This window comes from Ochotona princeps, chromosome 8, assembly GCF_030435755.1.
Source record: "Ochotona princeps isolate mOchPri1 chromosome 8, mOchPri1.hap1, whole genome shotgun sequence".
Classification (NCBI taxonomy): domain Eukaryota; kingdom Metazoa; phylum Chordata; class Mammalia; order Lagomorpha; family Ochotonidae; genus Ochotona; species Ochotona princeps.
Genome location: NC_080839.1, coordinates 10,879,723 through 10,892,347, shown reverse-complemented (window position 1 = coordinate 10,892,347; position 12,625 = coordinate 10,879,723). Strand labels below are relative to the sequence as shown.

The 12,625-nt window shown below is 45.0% G+C and overlaps 1 protein-coding gene across 7 annotated transcripts in view; it reads left to right on the top strand.

Annotated features, from left to right (window-relative positions):
- The window catches only part of VWA3B (von Willebrand factor A domain containing 3B), a 222,942-nt gene extending 210,702 nt beyond the window's left edge, over positions 1-12,240 (top strand). For 5 of the 7 annotated variants that reach the window (XM_058667564.1, XM_058667561.1, XM_058667560.1 and 2 more), the window contains 3 exons: positions 1,169-1,306; positions 5,356-5,456; positions 11,129-12,240. In XM_058667564.1, coding sequence (XP_058523547.1) covers positions 1,169-1,306; positions 5,356-5,456; positions 11,129-11,375 — 486 coding nt within the window. In that variant the 3' untranslated portion in view covers positions 11,376-12,240. The remainder of the gene's footprint in view (positions 1-1,168; positions 1,307-5,355; positions 5,457-11,128) is intronic. The other 2 variants (XM_058667563.1, XM_058667562.1) reach the window with 2 other exon arrangements.
- The last annotated feature ends 385 nt before the right edge of the window (positions 12,241-12,625 follow it).

Sequence of the window (12,625 nt, the reverse complement as noted above, 5' to 3'; positions counted from 1 at the left end):
AAGTTCCCAGCTGCCTTTGTCTGCCCTTTCACAAGAGTCTTCTTCTTCGTCACTTCCACTCATGGATTCCATGGAGCAAACCCTCTCCTGTCCTTTGCCTGGTGGACAACCTTTCTGATATTTGCGAGCAAGGTTCTTATTGCTTTCTTTCTCTCTTTTTTTTTTTTTATTAATTTCTTATTGCTTTATTTCAAACACCCTGGCTTCCTTCAACTAATCTCTGCAGGACCAGGTTTCCAGAACTCTTAATACCTTATCAGCCATCCCCTGGGCCCCGACAATAGTCAAAATCTTTCCTCAAACCGATCGCAGAATTCCAGGTGAGACTAGTGAATACTATGGAATGCCTATTTTAAGAATATTTATTTATTTGTTGTTTATTTGAAAAGCAAAGTGACCAAGAATAGGGGAGATAGAGACTCTTCCATGTGTTGGTTCAGTCCCCAAACCTTCACAACAGCAAGGGCTGGGTCAGACCATAGCCAGTAGCCCAGGACTCCGTTCAGGCCCCCCATGTGGGTGGCAGGGACCTACCCAAGCACAGCAGCAGGAAGCTGGATCAGAAGCAGAGTAGCCAGGACTTAAACCAGCACTCTGATATGGGATGCCATTGTCACAATCAGCAGCTTAATTCACTGCCCCACAATGCTGGCCCCTACACTCTTTATTAAGATTATTTTATGTATTTTAATATAATTGTAACTTTATTTGAAAGGCAGGACAATATAGAAAGTGGGAGACACGGAGATCATCTACTAGTTCCCTTCCCAAATGGCCACAATAAGTTTGGAGGCCAGGACTCAATACAGGTCTCCCATGTGGGTGGCAGCACCCAAGTACGTGGCCCATGATCTGCTGCTTTTCCAAGCACATCAGCAGGGAGCTGGAGTAGAAGTGGAGCAGACAGCTCTTGAATCAGCACTACAACATGGGAGTTGGCACTCCACGTGACTGCTTCACCCACTACAGCACCACACTGGCTCCACCCTGGAATTCTGTTAACTGAGAAAAATGTGTGTGTGTGTGTGTGTCTGTGTGTGTATGCACACACACGTATGAAGTTTAACATGAATACTCGCTAATCATCTTTGGGTGTTTTGAAACAAGTTGAGATCAATATTGTCTATAAAATTTATAAGAAAAATATGAAACATGTTCTTTTCTACAGGTTGGAGATTATGTGTTTGCCAAGATAGTAATACCTAAAGGATTTGACTTCTACGTCCCTGCCATCGTCATAGCGCTTCCGAATCCAGATGTGACCTCAGAAAAGTTCTACACAGTCTTAAAGTGTAACAACCGGAGAGTAAGTAGGCTTCCTCTTGGAAAAGGACCTTCGCACCAGAGAACGGCTTTGTCCTGGGCAGTGCCACGCCCTTAGCTGGCACTGCCAGATGTCCTGAAGGATGATTTTCCTGGCTGTATATGTGACCCCCAGCAGGTTTTCCAACTGATGCCTGCCTAGGAAACACTTCCAATGTCTGGCTGGGCGTTGGGAGAACTGGAAGAGATGTGAGCATGAAGTGGAGCACAGTGATAAGAATGGGGGGCCCCACACTGGAAGAGATCTGTGTTTGGATTCATTGTTTACTCTGCCCGTTACTGGTTATTTGACCTGAGTAGGTTTCTTCACTTCTCTGAGCCTCACTTTATCTCATATGAATTGGGTATTTTCTTATATCTCAGTCTCAATCTATCTTGCAAGGTACCTGTGAGGATTAAAGAAAATATGAGGGTGCTTCACAAAGTGTGTGGGAAAAGAGAAATCAAAAATCATCTTGCTATAATTTTTTTTTGAAGTTCAGGTGTAGTTTTTTCATAAAAAAAGAAATTTGAAACCCATGGACAGCATTTTCTAGGAACTTTTGAAAGACTGCACATACAGGAAAGCTCCATATACCTGATAAACAGGGATTGGATAACCATAGTGATTATGTAGCTGCAGGAGTTAGTTATTCTTGACTCTTACTCTTACCAGTGGTATACTCTGACACCTCTAAATCGATTTGTTCATTGGATAGATGTTTGTCAAAATCCAGTGTTTTCCTTTGGACCACTTTTTATTCACTGGGATGGCCCTATATGCCTTTGGGAAGGTAATTTTTGATTTTTAAAAATGTATATGTATATATATATATATATATATATATATATATATATATATATAGTATTATTTTCTAAAAGGTTTATTTATTTGAAAGAATTAGAGAAAGAGAGAGAGATCTTCTATCCTCTGGTTCACTCCCCAAATGGCCGTAACAGACAGAAGTAAGCCAGGCCAAAGCCAGGGGACTACAACCCCATAGGAGTCTCCCGTGTGAATGGCAGGAGTCCAAGAAGTTGGGCCATATCCCAGGCACACTAGTAGGAAGCTGGATTGGAAGCTGACAGCCAAGACTCAAACTGGTGTTCATATGAGATGCTGGCATCACAAGCAGTGGCTTAATCACTTGTACCACAATGCAGGCCATGCCAGTATTCTTGCCTTGGTCTTCTGATTCTTTTAATTTGGAGACTTTATTAGAACAGAGGTTTTGAATTTCAACATAGCCAAAATTATGCATCTTCTCCCTTATGAATTGCCTTCTCTGTGTTTCGCTTAAGAAATCAATCCTTGGGGGCCCGACATGAAAGCCTAGTGGCTAAATCCTTACCCTGCAACTACCAAGATTCCATATGGGGCCGGTTTGTGTCCTTCACTTCCCATGCAGCTCCCTGCTTGTGGCCTGGGAAGGCAGTCGAGGACGGCCCAAAGCTTTGGGACCCGGAACCTATGTGGGAGACCCGGAAGAAGAGCCTTGGATCAGCTCAGCTCCAGCCATTACAGCCACGTGGGGGTGAATCAGCAGATAGAAAATCTTTCTATCTTGTCTTTCTCTCTCTAAATCTGCCTTTCAAATAAAAATAAATAAATCTTTTTTTAAGAGTAACCAATCCTTTATTACATATTTCTCTAGGTATTTTTCCTAAAAGCTTTAGAAAAGCTCACCATCAGTTACAGCTCTCATGACATCACTTGTCTGCTTGATGCTCTCCCCACTACCAACACGCATGCACTAGCACACGCACACCCACCCACGTGCTTCTTCAGGAAGAATCACAGCATCACCCCATTGCCCCAACCTGCTCAATGAACTTGACTCTCATCTAAGTGAAAACCCCATCACTTCCCAAGCACAGTGGACTTTCCTAGTCCCCCCCCCCCCCCGCCCCAGGGATTTCTCTCTTCCTCTCCTTTCTATAGAAAACTCCTGCCACCCAACAGACTTCACCTGGGTGGGCTTCCTGCCAGAGTTGTGGGTTCTCCTACACACTATACTGACTGCTCTCTTCCTACACAATCTCAGCTCTTCTTCCTCACCAATCTCAACCTTTAAGGGCAGGGAGCCCATTTTATTAATCTCTGCATCTCTCCCTGTCCCATCTCCACCTCCAGCCCAGCATGCCCACTGGTGAAAACAGAGTTCTCATAATTTTTAAAATTATTGAATGAATGCTATTTCTAATGTTAACTGACTCAGAATGAACCACTTAATGTGCCTGGAAAATATCCTGGTAAATGAAATAGACTGGTCAGCAGAAAGCAAAATAATAGTGGTTTAAAAACCCTTACCACGTACAACAGGTGCAAATCCAAGCACTTTGCAGGTGGTGAGGAACTGAAACTGCTGAACGCTTGAGGAAGGGGTTATTATCCCCATTTTCAGATAAGGAAATTGAGGCAGATAGGTTATGTCATACAACCTGTGAGTAATGAGCAAGAACTTGAATTCAGGCAACCTAGTTCCCTGATCTGCATTCTGTACCACTGTGCCCAACCGCTAGCCTGAAGAATTAAACTTTCTAGTACATTCTTTTTATTATTTGAAAGGCAGAGAGAGAGAAGGAGGCAGACAGCGCTTTTGTCCTGTAATTTCCAGGGCTGGACCAGGCTTAATCCAAGAACCAGGAACTCAATTCAGGTCTCCCATGTGGATAGCAGAAACTTAACTCCTGAGCCGTCACCTTCTACAGCCCTGGAAGCTGGAATCAGGAGTGGGCCAGAACTAAAAACCCAGGCACTCTGATGGAATGAGGACATCCCAAATAACATCCTAACTGCTACATCAAATGCCCAGCCCCAAATATGCAAGTATGTAACTTGACTGTAGCATGAGGTGTTTCCATCAGAAAGAGGGCCATGAGAAATTTCAGGGTTAAGGAAAAGGATGAAGATCATCAGTCAGGGGCTATTGGAACACCATGTCCAATCTGACAGAATAAGAGGTGAAGGCAGTGAAGGGCCATCAAGCCAGGAAGAACCTGCTAATGAACTGGAAGCTTCCTGGAGCTGGCTGGTTATGTGTAAAGAAGCATTGTAGAAGGAAAGAATATGGGGAGCATTGTTGGCAGGTGGCACTATCAGCTGGGCAAGGGGGAAGCAAACCAAGGGATATTTGAAGAGGTATCTTTACACATGCAATTGGACAATGGTACAGATGAGGAAGTTGACCCAGGATCCCTGAGAGAAATCCCCAAAGTCAGAGAAGGACCTTGGAATTGACCTACAGGGCAGAGGATGGAGGGCTGGAAGGCTGGAGGCAGAGTGGCCTGACCACGGGAGTAGACACTGGAGTCAGTGCTTGGAAATCACATGAGACTACGGGTAGAATATTTGGCAAAAGGGTGACAGTCACACTATCAAGGCAAAAGATAGTGAAAGCTGAGGCCTGCTCTGCAGCATAGCAGATTGAGCCCCAACCTGAAACACCAACATCCCCATGTGGGTACCAGTTTAAGTCCTGTCTGCTCCACTTCCAGTCTGGCCCCCTGCTAAATGGCCTGGGAAAGCAAAGGAAGGTGGCCCAAGTCTTAAGCTCCTGAACCAACGTAGGGAACCAGGAGGAGGATCCTGGCTGTTACAGTCATCCTAGGAGTGAACCAATGGATAGAAAATTCTCTCTCTCTTTTCTATATCTCTCTCTCCTCTCCCTCTCTCTAACTTTCTCTCTTGCTCTCTTGTTCTCTGTGACTCTGCCTTTTAGATAAGTAAAGCTTTTTAAAAAAGATGGTGAAAGCTGAAATAAAGATAATGAAGGTGCTCCAAAAAGGGGTGTGTGTGTCTGTACTCTCCCTGATGTGGGCAAGCTTGGCATTTGACTCAGAATATGGAAAAATGACAGGGGACTCAGTAATGACTTTCATTCATCAAGTAATTATCAAGTGAGGCTCTGAATTGAAACTGTTCGCTCAAGTGTCATCCTAAATAGGATAATGACTAGGAGCTATTGTTATGAATTGAGGTAGGATAACATTGTATTTGAACGGTGGACATTTCAGATTTAAACTGAAAGAACTCTCTTGGTATTATTACAGGAATTTTGCCCTCGGAGTGCACTTATTAAGATCAGCCAAAACAAGTATGCTCTCTCTTGCTCTAATATAAAGTCGCCCCCAATTCAGGAGGATCCGAATGTGTAAGTGTACCCAACTGTATCCTCGAGTACTCATTTATGTCTTTGAACCTCTCATCTCTCTCTGGGTTGAAATTTAAGAGCTCTAAATACTGGGGGAAAAAAGCAGAAGTGGATAACTTCCTACTTAAAATGTTCCTGCAATCATTATCCCTCCATGGTCGTACATTTACTTGCTGTTTGTTTCTTCATCTGGTTCTAACCTCAGGTCCATCACTACTTTTTTTTTTTTTTAATCTATTTTATTGTGTTGTTGTTGACAATCTTTACATAGTTAATTACAGTTAAAGAAAGAAAAAGAAAAAAAAGGTTCAGGAGGATAGGGAAGTGGGTAATAGTATTATGTCCATATTGTTTCCATCATGTATCTGAGGTAAAGGGGGATATTGAGGGAGAAGCCCCACCCGGTTTCCCACCCACCCCAAGTCCCGGATGTGGGGCATGCTCTGAGATATGTGCTCAAGTGGTGTTAATAGTTCTCCAGTTATGAATCGCTGCCAGTTTCGCTCGATGAGGTAGCAATCATTCCTGACATGAATGTGTAGGAATTAGCCTTCTAATAGGGATTCAGGAGTAGGTGTCTGTCCTTTCTCAAGGAAATAAGGTATTTTTGAAAGAAACAAAACAAAATGAAAAGGGAAGAAATATGTTTCTATATTTTTGAGTAATTTCACCAAGGACCAGAAATCCTAACTGCCTACTATCCCGTCTGACTCCTTACACACTCCTTCCTCTGCTATCGTACCAGATGTCCTCCGCAGGCCCCAGTGGGCTGCCATATCCTCTGTGTGCATCTAGGCCTGCCATCCACTGCTCTGTCTTTTCCACTGAGGAGACCCAGTTCTGACACATGCATTCCACGGTCAGCCCACCAGTCCTGGATGTGAGCCTGTACCTCCCTGCATGCCCCCACCTGTGCCATCCCCCAGGCCCCCTGGAATCCCACACACCAAGCCCCCACCATCTTGGCATCCCTGCATTTGCAGTGTAACATGAATCAAACTGGTGCAGCTTTCTTCTTTGCTTGGCAGTGTGATCACCGCATTCTTTAATACCACTTCTGGGAGGTGGGTCTTCTAAGTGTGAGTCTCTGGTGGCAGGAAATGATGATTCTTCCTTTTCCCTTCCCCGTCCCTTCAGTAAACCCTGAGCTTTCCTCTACACATGGCATCACAGACATCTTTTCCAAGCAGAAATACTCCCTTACCTGTCTATAACTTTCTCCATGTACTTTTCCCTTGTGGCCTCAATAACTGAGAAACAAGTGGAACAGGAGAACTTTTCCTCAATTTTGGTATCCTCTCTTTTGTGGGGAAGTAAACTCACTCTCCGGGCTTGTTCCTAGCTGTCTTTCCTGGGATCCTGTCCACAGACACTTAGACCAGGCTTGTCCCTGGCTGCCTCTCCTGAGGTCCTGTCCACCCTGGAGACCTGTGGTCCCTTGTCTGCAGCAAGGAAAAGCAACTAGTGGGTTTCATGCTCTGAATTTATCCAATAAAAAGAAGTGATTCCAATAGATGTCCCTCAACTACCCACAGGCTGGGGCTCTGGCAGACAAGCACTGAATGAATGCACCCACCCCCTGGTGCTGTGTAGTTGGTTGGAAATCCCTCCCAACAAAGTAGGAATGCTTTGTCTTAGTAGAGGCAGGCTTGGGCAGCTGACCTTCAAGACTTCTTAAGACGATGTTCTTTAGAAGTGAATATGATTGATTCCTTTTAAAAAGGGATCACATTTCAAAGATGCTCTCAGGAAAGACATTTTCTCTGTGCTTCAGAAAATTCACTGGGTATCTGAAAGAAGCTACTGGGTAACAAGATCTTGAAGGCTTGCCATGTGATTGTCTGTATGTGGTCTTGGAAATACAGCATGTTTGTGTCTGCCGTGGGGAGACTATCCTAGCGCTCGGCTCTGGCTTTTGTGCATCCATGGTCAGTTCCCCAGTTCCTATTCCACAAAATGTTCTTTATTTTTAAACAGTTTTGTAACATTCCATGAAGCCACTGGATTCAGGAGTAGGTCTAAATAGAAATTTCCTTATTATTTAACTTCCTCCCTAACTCCAACATATTGTGCCTCATTCTGTCTTTCAAAAGCATTGGGGTCATTAAAAGTTCAAGATTCAATACTGCCTGTGACATGAAGTCAGATGAATCATTTCCCTGAATCTTACCTGGTCATTCCTGATGATATTTCACTAACAGCGAGATGTGCATTTGAAATCATTATGCCTTTGCATGTCATTCACATCCTTTGCTCTTTCTGGGCAGCTTAGGTGTCTCATTTCCTGTGCTGGAGCAAAGTCCTGAAAATGAGCATCCCAGCACCAAACTCCATCTGCAAGTGTCCTGTGCTACCCAGGACAAATGTCCCTGGCTACTCTCAGAAGCACGCTAAGCTGACACAGGGTTTGAGACAAAGAAGCATTTGGGGTCAGAGTGATTCAGAAACCTCAGGGCCATGGGCAGCAATTTGCATGAAAGAGGCCTTTTCTTGTTCGTCTCTGAAGCCTTCTGGTTCTCAGGAGCATCCTTTCAGTGCCTACTCCATAAGTACTTTAGTTCTTTATGTGCTAAGGTAGCTGGACTGACAGACATATACTTAGGACAGAACAGAACTGAGGCCCCAGGCAACCAGCAAGAACCTGGACAAGCTAGTGATGCTTGAGGAATGAAATGTATTCAGGCACCAGCAGAACTTGGAGGAAGTGCCCAGCGCTTTTCTTGCCGAAAGTGGGACCAGCTTCTCAAGAAAATCAGTGAAGGCATAGGACCGTGCTCCATGCTCTTATCTCCCCACCTACTCTCTCTCTCTCTCTCTCTCTCTCTCTCTCTCTCTCTCTCTCTCTCTCTCTGGCCTGCTTATCCTATGATTCAACCAGATCTGTATCCTAAAGTGATTAGTAGTGGAGCACCTGATTACACATTGTTTCGTGTGAAGTTGAAGACAAAAAAGCCACATAGTGGATCCTTTCTTAGACTGATGGAGTGTGTCTGATGGATGTCAAGGAAATTGACCACTGGAGACCTGATAGCCTCTCGTAGAAAGAAAGAACCTGTATCTTAATCTAGAGGGCACCAGTCTGAATTAATCTATAATGACTGGGCCATATTCATCCCCCAATTCCATCTTTTATAGAGTATCATAGCATGAGTTACCGTTAGCATTGGCAGGGGCAAGGGATACAAAAGCAAGTACATAGTGCTTAGCTTTTGGGCTATTACAGTCCTGAGAACTGAGTTGGCACAGCCAGCATTTCCTCATCTCCTTTCTTATCCTCAACATTCTCTTTACCCTATTTTGCTATTCCAGTGATACCTGGTTTCTTGCTTATGTGATCACCGTGTCCTGTACGTGAATTTGGTTTTTACCCACATACAAGCCAGTTTTCATTTCACAGGATGAAAGTCAAAATCATGACAGCCTTTCCCCTTCCCACAGACTGGGTTTGGGTCAATCAGCAAAGTGAGGTAGGTACATGGAGAAAAGAGTGGACAAGAATCGCCACGTCATTCTTACACTTACCTATCCCTTGACAACACTCCCATCCCAGAAGAAGACATCCCTTGTGAAATGTCTTGAACTTGGTCTTCAGCAGCCATTCTGGTGAAATGGTGACCAAGCATGATCTGCCCCACTGATAGAAAGGCACTTTGATGATCAAAACCCCTGCCTGCTCTTTCTTCAGATCAGGACAAATCAGGCTAACTTCTTATCCCCAAAGTAAGGAATAATTAATATAATTTATAAATTTAAAGCCATTGGAAAAACTACATAGACCATCCAGAGTCTCCCATTTCAAAAGCACTTACCATTTATTTTTGGATACTTAGCCGTCTATAGTGCTTTCTCTGTTGTATTGATTCTCTCTCTTTTTCCCAAGATTTATTTGTTTGGAAGAGTCACCGACATACAAAATTTCTATCCACTAGTTCACTCCCCAAATGGCTGCAATGGCTGGGGCTGGCCCAGGCTGAAGCCAAGGGCCAGGAACCCTATCCAGGACTTCCACTGTAGGTGGCAGAGGCCCAGGTACTTGGTCCATCACCTGCTGCTTCCCATACTGCACAACAGCAGGAAGCTGGATTAGAAACAGAGGAGCCGGGCCCAACACAATAGCATAGTGGTTGAAATCCTCGCCTTGCATGCACCAGGATCCCATATGGTGGCTGGTTCTAATCCCGGCGGCCCTGCTTCTCATCCAGCTCCCTGCCTGTGACATGGGAAAGCAGTTGAGGACAGCCCAAAGCCTTGGGACCCTGCACCTGTGTAGGAGACCCCGAAGAGTTCCTGGCTCCTGACTTCAGATTGGCTTAGCTCCAGCCATTGTAGTCACTTGGGGAGTGAATCATTGGATGGAAAATCTTCTCTATCTCTCCTGCTCTCTGTATATCCACCTTTCCAATATATATTTAAAAAAAGAAAGAAAGAAAAAGAAAAAGAAGAGCCAGGACTACTATTTAGGTACTTGGATCTGGAATGCTCAAGCAGTAGCTTGACCCATTAAACTGCTGTGTGAACTTTTATTTTCCCTCACGATAAAAGGCTTTACTGCTTCTCCATATTGTGTATCACAGTAGCAAAAAATTTGGAGGGAATGTGGAAAAAGGGACAACTCTAGTCTTGGAATGTATTTCCCAGAGGTAACCATCACCCATTTGATGCCAAGGTGTCCAATCATCCTTATGGTTGGTTCCATCTTATAACTTCACTCCTACTTATATGTTACATGGATTTTCCATGACAGTGACACCTCTTGTTTCAGTATTGCCTACCTAGAATTCCATTATTCTCATGATCTGAAACTTATGTGACCAATCCTCTGCTAGACAGGTCTCTCTTATTATTCCTTTGGGTTCTTTCAAGATCTTTGTAGTGTCAGACAGGTACAGAAATAGGCCCCTCCTCTCCTCTGTGGATACCTGAAAAATTCCCCACTTCCTCATCTCCCTTCCTTTTTACTCTTTCTTCTGAAAATTTATAGTTTGTAGACAGAACTATAATCAGCCAATACATGGGATACAGAGGAAAAAACATGTAAAAAGTAACTAAGAATGCAGTGGATCAAGCTGAGATATCACAGAGCACGGGTACCAAATACAACCTTGAAATGTGAATTTCTGATGTTCTGAAGGTACTTCAGAACATTTGTGGAAAATGCAATTAAAAGGTAAGGTTGGGATGAATGCTCAGCCTGTGGTTAAGGTGCCAGGTAGGATGCTAGCGTCCCATATCTTAGCATTGGAGTGTGAATCCAGGCTCTGGCTCCTCACTCAACTTCCTGTCAGACCCCAGGAAGCAGTGATGATGCTCAAGTAGTTCAGTGCCTGCCACCCATATGGAGACTTGGATTTAGTTTCCAGCTCTTAACTTCAACCTGGTCCAGTCCTGGGCACTGCAGGAGTAAGCCAGTGGGTGAGAGTGTTTCTCCTCCCTCTCTCTCTCTCCCTCCTCTTTCTCTCTCCTTCCCTCCCTCCCTCCACCTCTTCTCCCTCTCAAGTTAAATCAAATTATTTTGGTACCCCCCAAAAAATGTCCTAGCCTAGAATATGGGACCCCCAGAGAAGGGCAGTGTACCAGGAGCTGAGAAAATGTCCATGGGTCTGGCTGAACACTGCAATAGACACAGCAGCTGTCAACACTAAGGTAATCCCCCTCTTTCTGTCCCTCTCCAGGGAGGATTTGGAGGCCAGCAACTCTACTTTCCCAATCTGGCCACTGACAGAAGTGGACACTGGGTCTTTCAAAGAACCAAAACAGGAGAACCCTAAAAAGAAGAAGAAGAAACCTGCTAAGAGGCCGCCTCTCCAGGAGATGGTATCCTCAGACTCGGACGACTGTTCCCATGGCACCAGGTCCCAAGAATCCCCCCTGCAAAATGTGGCCCAGGCCCAGGGTAGGGGGAGGGATGGTACTCTGTAATCTCTAGAATCCCCTGAGATCTCTTTCAAGAATGATAAGTGTAAGATCACTCCCCAGTCTCCAGGCCAGGGTAGGGTCCAGCACTGAAAGAATACCAATCCCCCTTGAATGACACTGCAACCCACCTCCCCAGAGAAAGCCCTGGGCCAGAGGTGTAGGGGTCAGCCGGCAGGGCCATCGCTGCCTCACCACCACCTCCACTGCCTCAAGCAGCCCCACCCCTTCCTCCTCAAGCCATCCACAACAACAAAAGGCTAAGGGCCATCGCTGGGAAACCAGAAAGCAGACCAAAGGCAACTTTGTTTAAGAGAGCCACAGTCCCTGCAGGGCTGCCCAGACCTCACCAGGTGACACTAGGCCCTCAGCTGAGGTAAGGCCGCCCTTTCCCTAACCTGTGTCCACCTGCTCTCAGGCTCCCCACTCATCCATGTTCGAGCCCTCCCACCTGTTTGAGTATATTGCTTTTAGCTTTTCCCAAGCTTTCTATCCTCTTTTGGACCCTGTCCTCACAGAACTGTACTCAGACTTCTGGTAAACTCCCCACATCCAGAAGTTTTCACCCAGCCGGTTACCGGCATAGGAATTTAAATTGTTCTTGGAAGTCAGCAAGCCCACAGTCTTGTTTCACATTGGTTAGCACATGTGAAGTTGGTATATAGTCACCCGTTTCGAGGACCAGAATTCAGACCCAGTAACTTACCTGAGAGCTGCAAGATTGAACAGTCCCCTGTTTGCTTTTTTCTGGCTTTTTTTTTTTTAATTACGCCCTCTCTAATTATCTTGTCTTCTGTAGTCTGTTGTAGGTATCTCTAATTGAGCGTGGACCCAGAATAAAAACTCTTAAGTTGGAAACCTTTCAAAACTTCATGAATTGTTTGCTTGCCACTGTTCTTTTTTTTTTTTTAGATTTATTTGTTTTTATTATGAAGTCGGATATACAGAGAGGAGGAGAGCCAGAGAGGAAGATCTTGCATCCAATGATTCACTCCCCAAGTGACCACAATGGCTGGTGCTGTGCCAATCCGAAGCCAGGAGCCAGGAACTTCCTCCAGGTCTCCCACGCAGGTACAGGGTCCCAAGGCTTTGGGCCATCCTCGACTGCTTTCCCAGGCCACAAGCAGGGAGCTGGATGGGAAGTGGAGCTGCCGGGATTAGAACCGGCATCCATATGGGATCCCAGCACATTCAAGGCGAGGACTTTAGCCACTAGGCCACCGTGCCGGGCCTTTGATACTGTTCTTTTTGAACTA